The sequence below is a fragment of the Parus major genome, chromosome 3 (assembly GCF_001522545.3).
Source record: "Parus major isolate Abel chromosome 3, Parus_major1.1, whole genome shotgun sequence".
Classification (NCBI taxonomy): Eukaryota; Metazoa; Chordata; class Aves; order Passeriformes; family Paridae; genus Parus; species Parus major.
The window spans coordinates 52,883,894-52,896,197 of NC_031770.1; the positions used below are offsets into that span (position 1 = coordinate 52,883,894).

Here is a 12,304-nt window from a genome sequence, read left to right on the forward strand (position 1 = left end):
GATAAACAGAAGATCTATCAAGTACTTCTAAGCATTAATTATCTTAAATAATTTATCCACCAATTAAAAGAAAGCCAAACAATCACTATAACATTCTTAAAGTCTTACAAAATGCCCTATAAAAAAAAAATGGTGGTCCTCTTTCTAATTAGGAAGATAATTAGCCATTGAAGTATAGCCAACCTGCTTGCAGGAACATGAGTAAAGTAGGACTTACTCAACAGACAAAAAAATCTTTTAAATAAGGTATTTTTGTGAGTTTACAACAAATAAAAAATTTTGCAGAGGCATTCATGTAACAATGGACATAAAAACCACTGATGAACAAAATTAACTAGTCATGCAGAGACAGTTGATTTTAGTTATCCAAGGAACCATTATTCTGTAATTCTTTTCCACTATGCTTTCATCCATTTTCAACCACACACTAGCCCTCAGAGTAACAGCAGTTTTAGAATAAACAAACATTAAGCAGCAACATGAGATAATGCTAGTATATCCCTGAAAAGCTTAACACTACTGTAAGATTTTTATCTATATAAACTTTCTGTGGCTCAAGAATCAACCTGGATGATGCACAAAAAGAGCAGAACAGAACTTTTACCCACCAGAAACTCAAATTGTTCAAGAACTCTGGGGCAACATTTCTGATCAGTTTCTACTGTATGGACAAATCATCCACCACCTTTGATTTTCATTAATAACAAACTGTCAAAGACAGTTAAATTTTAAAGACTTGAAGTTCAGGCATTGTGAAAGTGTCTGTATCTGCCTGTATGACACCTCCAAAAATCACACAGTTTTGTTATGTACTTTCAAGCTTTCAGGGGTCTCTGTTCTCTGATTAAGGAGTACGCTGAACTATAAATCCACCTTCTCTTCTGCCCCAAAACTATAATATTTACTTTGCGTATTTCAAGGATGTTGAATTTACACATCTTGATAAATTCCAATTCTCTTCAATATATATACATTTCCCCTGCATTTTCCATTACTTGTTAAGTGGTAACTTCATAGCAGCTGGACGAGAATTTCCACGTTGGACCCCCCCAGCTTCTGATGTCTCAGTCTCCTTGTAACCAAGGTATGATGGTGAAGTTGATTTTGGGTCATCCCAGTCATCATCCCAATCATCGTCATCAGCAGCTGCTGAAGTACAGGAGGATCAGGGGATAGGGAGAGGAAAAAGTTACGTAATTTCTTTTCAAAAGCAGAAGCAGGTACTTCAGCAGTCACAACTAATCAACCAGGTAAATACATTAAAACCTCTTTCAGCCTTCTATTTTACGATTCCTCCACAATTACTACTATCTCCATCAAATACAACCTGCAAAGCAGTGCACTAGGGTTCCACTGAGGGAGAGGGGGAAAAAAATAAATGAAGAAGAAATGATGGTGTGTTAAGATGAACTTAACTGTGTTCTGTATTCATAGACTCCAAGTTCGCATTCCCCAGTTGTGGGTTCTCCCCTTAATTTAGGCTGTTACTACAAAAAGGTAGAGAAGCCTTCTGAAAGGCTAGTCACTTCTTAAAATTAAGGATTTAAGAGACTATTCCTTCAAAGGCCTGAGAGCACAAATTCAAGGGAGTTTAAAAGTTCCAGTGCCTAAGAATAGATCATGTATGCACAAGATTTTGGTCTGTCAGACATCCATAAAAGTTTCAGGTGTCTGTTATTGCGGATCCAAATTTTAAAAAAATCATTTATCATTTAAACCCCCTATTATTTTAGTGTCCAGATTACCCACATGGGAATCTGCTATTAGGAAGCTGTTTTATTTTTGTTTTTTAAAGCCACGGTCTATAGTTATGAAAGATTAAATAATTCTTACCTCTACTGTCCACCTACACTAACTTATTTTAAAAAAAGCGCATTATTAGCACACCTGGTCCTTGATATGCCTGTGGATGACCAAATGCTGCTGCCGCCTCCCAGTTATTTGAAGCGCTGTTTCTCTGGCCAGCTGCACTTTCAGGTTTTGTTGCCCAGCTGTCAACAGCATTTCCATTATCCCAGTTCCCAGACCTCCCAACGTTCCAGCTGGACCAAGGATCATTGGCAATGTTTGCCTACATTGTATAAAGACAAAAGTAAAGAAGAATTGCTGAAGAAATGAGCAACAACCACATACTTATTTCTTGAAGTCTTTCATCTCCTGCTGGTAAGCAGAGTTTACAATTCAGCACTTCAACTGTTTGATTTAGAAGCAGCTGCCAAATCTTGCATTTCCAGCTACACAACTCTTGCATGCATCAAGCACTTGGAAGAACTCATCAGCTTTCCAGCAAGGCGACACCAATACATACTAATAAGAGTGCTTCTCCTCAGGGTAATTAAATTATTCGTTGCAACAGTGTTAGGAAGCAATTTCACCTATGGTAATTATTTTACACTGACACCCTAGTAAGTATGGTACTTGTGAACTATTAATTACCTAAAGCCATGGACTAATTAGCACATTTAAAACCAGAACTCAGAAGTCAAGAACTAGGTTTTGCAAATACTTATTTTATCCAACTCAGATTAGTGGCTTTACTAAAAGCAAGTAATAAATTGCCCACCCACACCATCACTGGTGCAGCAGCTAGGGAGTTAAAGCCCAACCTGCTGAGCTTTCCTGTCAGAGGCTAACTCATTCACAGTGAAGATGGGGGAAGAGTACAGACATCTGCTAGGGAATGGTCTGGTATCTCCCAGCATAAGCTTGTGGTGAAGGCACTCACACATCCCCGTCTGCTCATGCTGTTGTGGAGGTGGAAACCTCAGTGAAGGAGTGCAGAGCAGACATATCTCTTAACTACTGCATTTGGCAAGTTCATCTTGCCTTAATAGCTTAGCATCCTGCTCAGCTCCTTGATTTTAACAGTGCACTTTGAGAAAGCATTGACTAGTTAAGTGTAGTCTACTCCAGACGCTTAGTGCAGAGACTTGCTGGCAGAAAAAAAACCTGTGCACATATCGAAACCCACACATCCAAAGTGTAGGAGGAAGAAAGAGAAGAGGAAGGAAAGCAAACAAAGCCGAGATGCCTTGTCTTGCTCAGCAGAGGGAGAAACTGAGTTTTGTAAAAAGATGTCTCAAATCCTACTGATGCTAGTGCATTATTTTTATCATGAAGAAGCATATAAAAGAAGTTGTATTAGACTACAACATTTACATATATCGCAAAACATTTGCCAATGCAGAAAATTTAATAAAACTCCCACTAAAAATGAAATCATTATCTGCAAAAATGTTGTGTGTCTTACATATAAAAGGTACAGCTACTCCACATCCAAATTTTCTCCACTAAATATTCTCTCCTGTCATTTTAACTTTGATATTCTACTTAGGAATAAGAACTCTCCCTTCAGTTTTCCTCAAATAATCTGACAATCAGATTTCACAGACACTATCAAACCATAGACTCAAAAATAATGCTGTCGCATAACACCTTTATATATTTAGATTCACAATTCCTTCCAGGATCTGGAAATTAAGATCAAGCCCCCAAGCTGGGGAGAAAAATCACCATTCAGAAGACTCATGTCAGTGGGTCTCTAGGAATTGACAGAGACAGATTACATGGACAGCTTTTATAATGGTAGCTAGGGGATTTAGTTGGTGTTTTTTTTTTTTTTTAATGAAACTGATGCAGGAACACTACTCCCTGGGGGAACAATATTCTTGGATAGCTGCTACCCAGTGCTACTTTGAGCAAATTACAAAGAAATTGCTGGTAGCTTATACCAGTCTGCTCTCTTCCTATCTTCAACTGGTATGAGTTTATGTAAAGAGAAATAAGTAGACATGGCTTTAGTCACTTTGCTAAATGAAAACACACAGGGGTGGGGCCCAACCACATGGAAAAGCATGCTTGCTTCTAACCTAACTTGGACACCCAGAAAAGTCTAGTTTGCATAATATTAATATACCTGTACTTCTGCAATATATGTTTTGCTGATCACTAGCAAATGAAAGACCAGAAGTGTCATGATCACCAAAAGACTGAGTAAAGTTTTCCTCTTTTCTGTAGTAGTTCATGTGAAATCTGGTACATGAGTAAATGGTAAAGAAACCTTAAAATCTGCTGCAAATAAAGAGGAAGGCAATAATATTGACACTACTAAAGAATGACTGCCAAGAGCAATCATCACACTCAAAGACAAATGCTGATATACACAAATGCTGTACAGCAAAGGGAAATGTATTACTTAAATTGTGCTCCCAGATGTCTTATCTCCACGTACCTATATGGAAGAACTCTTCAAATCAGAAAACTTTACTTCTGAGGTGTCAAAGAAAACTTGGGGGTAAGCCCTTGCCCCTAGGTGTATCACCTATAGGCTATAAAAGGGGTGGAATATGCTACTCTCCCCTCTGTTCCTTTCAGCCTAAGGGTCCCCATTTGTTTCTGAAGCACTGGGGAAGAGAGTAGGAGATGGCTTAGGAATCTATACAAAACAGCTTTCAAAGAGCACTTACAGGACTCTTCAACTTTCTTGAAATGTTTTCCTACATGCATACCTACTGTGGACACTCTTTTAAGTGGCAGTCAGTAACCAGTAAATAATGGATAATCAGGCCTGCCCATCCTTAAGGTCCTAGAGCATCATGGAGGACCAACTAAAGACATACCAGCTATTAAAAGGGTAATCTCATCTCCACTGAGCAGTTCTGTGGATCTCAGCAGCTGACAACCTCCATACAAGAAGCTATTTATGTGGCCTGGCTCTGGTTGAATAAGTCCTAATTAAACCATCAAGTATTTTGCAAGTGATTAAAAGCCATGTTCTTACACCTTTAGTTTTCTATAATGAAATTGAAATGAAATGAAATCCTCTGATCTTTCCTTAGTCATCACAAAAAAGGTGAAGAGCCCTTGCAAGAAGCTGATATTTAGTCAATATAATTTGATGCAGCACACCTAATATCCAAGTATTATCCTAATATCAAGCCTTCTCAAATGTACACACCACACAATTAAGAAAGTGATCATCCCTCAAATGAAGCATTGCATCTCCTTGCTCCCCAAGGTAATATCAAAGAAGTACACTGACATTAAATTCAAGGATAAACTCCTAAAAGGGAGCTGATTTTCCCTTTCATAGACTCTTAGGGACTTGCTCACTCCTACTGTCCTAGGAGAAAAAACAAAAGGGAACTAACAACAGAGGGAATGTTGTAAGAGGATTCCACTGAGGGCAGATCCAACTCACTACAGAAACAGATCATTACTGGTGGAGCCTGGGGAATGGGAAGAGAAGCCTAGTATGTTTTTAAAGATCTAATAATAGTTGGATGAAAAAAAATTCCACCACAACAGAAAAATCCTCAGCTTGGAAGGGGAATGTCAATATCTTTACCAAATGAATCATGAATTAAATAGAAGTGACATATTTGCTATTTTCCAGAGAATCCAAAGCTATAGACAGTAAAGCTAAGATAAGGCACTGAGGTGTCTCTCTGCCCTGGCTAAAAATCTTTATTTGATCTCCTGGCCAACTAATTTGTTTCTGGAAAACTCCTTCCTCATATTAATGCATGCCCCTGATGGACAAATAAACCCATTCTACTGCTGAAGGACAAAAGCTAAAACAAACACAACGTTCAGATGGTGAAACTTAATTTAAGTACCCAGAAAGACCTAGGTTAACTGTGCCATCAAAAATAATGACTACCAACTGTGAGAAATACACCTTGAAATCTACTCAGAGACAGAAGCCATGCTGAAGCAGTGAGTAGCAAAAGTAAGCCTGATGAGACCAAGGGAAGTTCAGGATAGCCAAAGCTGCAATGAGAAGTGTTATGCTCTTGAAGAAGGGTTTAAAAGAGACAGACAGCACAGAGCAATGCCAGAAAACACAAGAAAAGTCAAGGTGACTCAGCTGAATAGCTCACAGGAATGAACATACCTCTCCAGTTTTATAGCTGCCTTAGTTACCTGCATGGAAACAAAGCCTTAAGCATACTCAGACACTAAACTTAAGTTCTTTGGATAACAGTCTCTGATAGATACATTAAAAAAAAAAAACCAAACCCAAACAACTGAGTGACTATACAGACAGACACCTCAAAAATCAAGTGTTTTTCCCCAGGAAGAAAGATGAAGGGCTAAAAGCTTACTATGCAGCAACCACAAAACTGCATTCACTGTGCTGTTTAAGACAGACCAAGTGTGAACATTAGCAGACAACTGAAGTTGCTGCCATACCCACAATATTTTATTGCTAAGCTTTCCTCTTGGTAGATCATTACCTTAGCATTGTGGTCCAGGGCATTTCTTCCACTTCTGAAGGAAGGCCCTCTTTTCTCTCTTTTAGTACAACAGAGACATCCTTAAAGAAATCCTCCATGAAAAGCAAAAGTGGTGATGGGCTAGATTTTAAAGAATAACCAACCTTATGGACTTAGATACTAGAATGCTCCTGCAGACAAATACTTGAAAGCGACATGACCTCCAGAAGCAGCTGGCAAAGGAAGCTGTAGTAAAGCTGTCCTAGGAACCCATTTGTCCCTCAGCCACTCCTGTCTTCTCACTTCCTTCCAGTGAAAACCATCATCTAACACCTCCACTACCAACCTCACTGCCTCCTTCATAACTCTGCAGAGGAGCTGAGTTTTGCCTGCTCACAAAAAACACAAAGCCCAGCCACACCCACTGGACACTCCTTGTTTTCAGCAGGAAATAAATCTAAACCACCAGTGGACAAACTGAGATACTACCATGAAGAGCAGAGCCATTCATTTTTTGTTCTTTTCCTGTTTCAAATCCCATTTTCTTACCTGTAAGGTTATTTGCAACCAAACTGGACTAGGAGCTGCATTGCTTGTGCACACTGCAGGCATGGCATTTCTGTCTATCCTGATTCAGCTCAAAAGGATCCATCTTGGAAGCATGGAATGGTGTTTTAGAAAGATATATAACTTAGACTTGAGTAAAGAATATTCAGTGACAGGATGAGGGGAGGGAAAACACATCTACTGTCACCCTGACTGCTTTAAGGATTTTTTTTTTTTTTAATTAAAGTTTGCTTAGCTTCAACTTTCAGACACTAAAAATCCTACATAATTTATTCAATGGAACTCTCTCAGGCTTCTGTTTTTGTTACTCACACCTGCACATGTAAATGGCAATCAAGTCACTTCTTTATATCCTTGTCTTCTGTTAAGCTGATTTCAATTCTTAATGGCTTCTTATTGAAACACAAATGAGAAATTTCAGACAGTTTTCTAAGTAGCAATCACAGCAATGCCAGAAAGAGAAGAAAGACTCCCTGTTCCTCTTTGATGTTGTCTAGTGTCATCTAGACATCCCAGGATCAGGCTACAAAGATTAAACAAGGTTTTATTCTTCCTTTTTGGGAAAAGCACTCTACTTTTGTTTGGAAACAGAGGAGAGGGGTTTCCCTAGTTGTTTTTTTTTTGTGGGTTTTTTTTTTGTGGGGGGGGGTTGGTGGGGTTTACTTGTTTTGTTTTGGTTCTTTTTTTAAAAAGTATTACTGGCTATTTTCAATTTATCACTTTCAATTACAAATGCCCATGATTCCACTTTAAAAGACATACTCAGTGAACAAAAAAAGAAATCAGGAAGGAAACTACATATGACAGTAAGCCCCCTGCTGTGGTGCAGGGGACTGTGCAACACATGTGTGCCACATGGCACTGTAAGTGTGCAAGTTAGCAGAAATGCTCACAGGAGGGTAGACAATATTGTCACCATTAGCAAGTTAAAACATTCTTTATACTGTCAGTGTCAAACCAGACCACAAGACTACCTCAACGAAATAAGAAGTCAAATGGAAACAAAGGTAGTGCAGAGTCCTGAGGAACAACAACCCCAGGCACCAGTATAGGCTGGGGGCTGACCTGCTGGGAGGCAGCTCTGCAAAGAAGGACCTGGGGCTCCTGGTGGCCAACAAGCTGTCCATGAGCCACCAGTGTGTACTGGTGGCCAAGAAGGCCAATAGATTGGATGAATTGCCAGCAGGTTGAGGGAGGTGATCCTATCCTGCCCCTCTGCTCAGCCCTGGTGAGGCCTCCTCTGGAGAGCTGTGTCCAGTTCTGGGCTCCTCAGCAAAGAGAGAGATGGAGCCCTTGGAGCAGATCTGAAGGAGGGCTACAAAGCTGATTAAGGGACTGGAATATCTCTTATGAGGAAAGACTGAGGGAGTTGAGCCTGTTCAGCCTTGAGAAGAGACAACTGAGGGGACCTCATCAATGTCCATGAGTATCTGAAGGAAAGGTACCAAGAGGATGAGTCCAGACTCTGGTGGTGCCAAGCAATAGAACAAGGAGCAACAGACAGAAAATAAAGGACAACTGAAGGAACAAAGGAAGTTCCACCTGAGCATCAGAAGAATTTCTTTATTGTGTGAGTGATTGTGCACTGGAGTGGAACAGGTTGCCAGAGAGGTTGTGGAGTTTTCCTCACTGGAGATAGCCAACAACCATCTGGACACAATCCTGTACCATGTGCTCTAGGATGACCCTGCTTGAGTTGAGAGGTCAGACCAGATGACCACTGTGGTCCCTTCCTGACCCATTCTGCAATTCTGTGAATTGGAAAAGGAAAAAAAGCATACCAACATCATAAATTGTGGAAAACTATTTCAATAGTCAGATTTTGCCTGAAGGTATGGGTGCAGATGCAGGCAAAGAGTGAGCACAGTGTTACATCAGTTTAACAACTTCCTGCCTAAACCTTTGCATTCCACTGGGTCATCCACAGAAAAAGTTCAAGACAACTTTATAATTGGAATTGATAAAATCACTGTCATATGTTGGATGGTTATTTTTTAATATGTGAATGTGATTCATTTCAAAGCAAGCAAGCCACTATTTCCAGTACTGTAGAGAAGCCATTGCCTTGACTGAGATGGTGGAGAGGAAAGAGTTGCTTTCAAATCACATGCAGCAGTAGAGGATTTTATAATATTATTATCTGTAACAGGAACTAGAAGTTACAATTGTAACTCTCATGGTTTACTCCCATGCATATTTTATATGACAATTTAGCATACTGGTTTAACAAGACAAACTGGACCCAGTCAAATACAAGTGAGTTATGTCTCCTGTGATGATAATTCTGCTTTACTACACACACAGAATCATCAGAGAACAGAAAAACTGTTACAGGAATTTAATAACATGCCTGTCAGAATTTCCACGTAAGTAGAATACCACACTCTTAATAGAAGCACTGTATTTATTTTCTTCAATCTTAGAATTTATTGCTGCTCACAGTAATTCAGGGAAGGGGAGTGGGAGTTACAGCATGCAAATTTAACAAAATTTGCTTTTCCGGCACTTGATTAAAAAAAAAAAAAACCTGAAAGATATGAAGCAAAATTTTGGGAATAGCTTCCTTAGTGTTCTCCTTATGCATGTTCAACAACCTATGTCTACATTCCAGGTAACTTGAGTTTCCTCAGTTCCTGGACATTAAACTAAGTGTTTTCACTAACTACTTATTCATCCTGTCTAGACATAAGTCTCACAGCTTTCGGAAGGAAAAAGGTTTTGCACAAATAAGCATCAATTTATCTTACTTTTCTTCTGTGAGAGAAACTATCCCAAGTGATTTCACTCTTACCACTGGATAAAACAATGCAAACATGAGAGGTTTCTGTTAAATGCTTCCTGTGCCTTGCTGCTCTGCCCACAACATAACTGAAGACACAAAACGTGAATTTGCTAGGGTCAACAGGAATCAATGGAAAAGTGTGTAATTCACAGAAATGAGAATTCTCAGGATACTTATCCCAAACTAAGAAGAACTGTTCAGTCATCTTCATAGAGAACTAGACTTGGCAGTGACTAGAGTATCAGTGTCAAGAAAAGGGAACAAAGTCCTTTACAAATGCAACTTAGAGTTTGTACAAGAACTATTTTTGTATCTTAAATACAGGGAAGCCACATCTACAGCTCTTACGTCAATGTAGCTGTGATCCACTTCTACCCTGAAATAGACAGGCAGTACTCCAATTTATTTTCATTTCTACTTTTCTAATACTAGCCTTCTATTCTGCAGAGAGGGGGGAAAAAAAAAAAAAGAAGGAAAAAAGGCTATACTATACTATAAGGAAGGGAGGAGAAACCATACAAACTAAAATTTATAGTATGCTAAAATTTATAGTATTTCTATTTTATGCTCAAGGCTGCAGGCTACACAGGCTGTAAAGTGATGGACTACATTATGGCTAGTTGTACATACAGTCTGCTTATGGACCACTAATGAAATTACTGTACAGAGAGTGTTTTAACTGCTCAATAAGAAGAACTAGCTGGGGCCAATATAGTTGTAACAAAATCTAAATAATTCAGATAAACTCTATTATTAAAAGAGAACTTATGCTTGTTCACAACTTTTAAAGTGTTTTAGGTTAGACAGATGAAAAACTATCACAAGTTGTGGTTCAGAATAGGGGAAGAGAGATCATTGCTGTTAAAACAGCAGCCTCTGAACCTGAAACACAAGCAAAATAAATGCAAATACAGCTGTAACAAGAAAAGCACTAGTCTTGACCTCACAAAAAACCCCAAACCAACCCAGCTGGAGAAGACAGCTCAGAATGAATTTTACATTAATGACTATATTTCCATACATACTTAAATTATGAAGGTTCCAAATGCCACCAACACAATAACCTCTTGGTCAACTGCAATAAGAAGTGCTATCTAAAAGTATGAAACAGAATATCTTCTATTGCTACAGCCCCAGGAAGAAACTCAGCATCAAAGAAGTACTAGAAGAGAAAAACTTGTGATGCATTTTACATCGAAAATTACAATCTTTTTGTTCAGTGTATTTGTTAGGTTCACTTGATTTAACCTGACAAAATTTACATTCATTTCAGTACCATCATTGCCAGTATTATTCCAATACCAACAGAGTCTACAGGTAACTTACTTTAACATATATACACACACACATATATATATATTTATATATATATGCATCTCTAACAAATAGAAATAGCATAAGTGCTGATATACTTACTCACTGGCTGTTCCAAATAACAGTCTAAAATTGGCACCTTGCATTGCTGCTCAGAGGAACAGTGGATTCACAGAGAAGAAAGATTACTCATTCCCTCTACTCTCTATATCCCAAGGGCCACCAGGTCAAAACAGGATGAGACTCATACAAAAACCAAGCCAAGCCACCATCCTTGGCAACTAAGGCTTCCTTAAATTGTATGTTCTTGAATAATTTTTTATAAAGCTTTTCAGACATTAAAGCACAAATGTTATGGCCAGATGCAACATTACATTCTCCCATCTGCTTCTTCTAAGTGTGTAGTCACCTTGAGTCAAATTTTTCCCTCATTTTGTGTTTAATTAGTTTCACTGCTTCCTCTGATTGCTTCGATGTCCCCAGCATCTTCTTAGATAGCTCAGCTATAGATAGAGCAGCTGTAAACTTTACCAAGGCAGCCATTGCTGGGACACTAATGATGCAAGGAATGAGCTGAAGAGAGTGAACTGCCAAGGAATTCTCCTTAGGAAGCATCTCTGTGCCCCTCTTCTACTGTGACTTTATATCTGTGGCAAACTCAGGTATGGTACAATATCAAAGTGTTGCTGTAGTTACTGAGTCTTTCTCATGGAGGAAAAGAAAGGAAAATAAACTGCTTATAATTACTGCTTTTTAATTACTTTCCAGGATATTATTTACTGAACAACAACAAAAACCCTCTTAGGAAAATATACAGGGAGCAGAACAGTGTTTTGCTGTTAATGTCAGTCAATGATGTTTTCTTAACACCAAAAAGTTATGGTTTCCAGAGTAGGAACCCAAAAGTCTCTTGTCTGACTGGAAAGCAAAAAGGGATGGGGGAAGGAGGAGAAGAGTTGTTCAAGTGGGCATTTGTCTTCCTGAGTAATGGTTATGCATGATGGGGCTCTGCTTTCCTGGAGATGGCTGAACACCTGACTGCCCATGGGAAGCAGTGAATGAATTCCTTATATTGCATTGCCTGCATGTGAAGCTTTTGCTTCACCTATTATGCTGTCTTTATCTCCACCCAAGAATTAACCCATGATCACAACACTGCGGTTTAACTGGTCTCCTAAAAATAGAAAAGGAAAAAGCACCACACTCCCATTTTAACTCAGCCAGATCTATCATTTTTAATAAAGCTTGGTACTGAAAGACCACACAACAACCTGTTCTGTTTTGTTTTGTTTTTTATATTTACTGTTAGAAGAATGGAAGGAATTTTAAGACTTAAAACATCTTCTGACTTACTGAATTGGGGAGTGGGAGCGTTGTGCAACCATGTGTATGCTAGAGTGACAATGTTTATAGAAAGCAATTT

At 38.9% G+C, this 12,304-nt stretch overlaps 1 protein-coding gene across 2 annotated transcripts in view; it reads right to left on the minus strand.

Moving 5' to 3' along the window:
- SNX9 (sorting nexin 9) overlaps positions 1-12,304 on the minus strand; it is a 61,705-nt gene that overhangs the window by 24,118 nt on the left and 25,283 nt on the right. Inside the window, exons 5-6 of one of the 2 annotated variants that reach the window (XM_015622410.2) lie at positions 1,888-2,071; positions 996-1,146 (exon numbers count right to left, since the gene is read on the minus strand). In XM_015622410.2, coding sequence (XP_015477896.1) covers positions 996-1,146; positions 1,888-2,071 — 335 coding nt within the window. Of the gene's footprint in view, positions 1-995; positions 1,150-1,887; positions 2,072-12,304 lie in introns of both variants that reach the window. The other variant, XM_015622409.2, reaches the window with a different exon arrangement.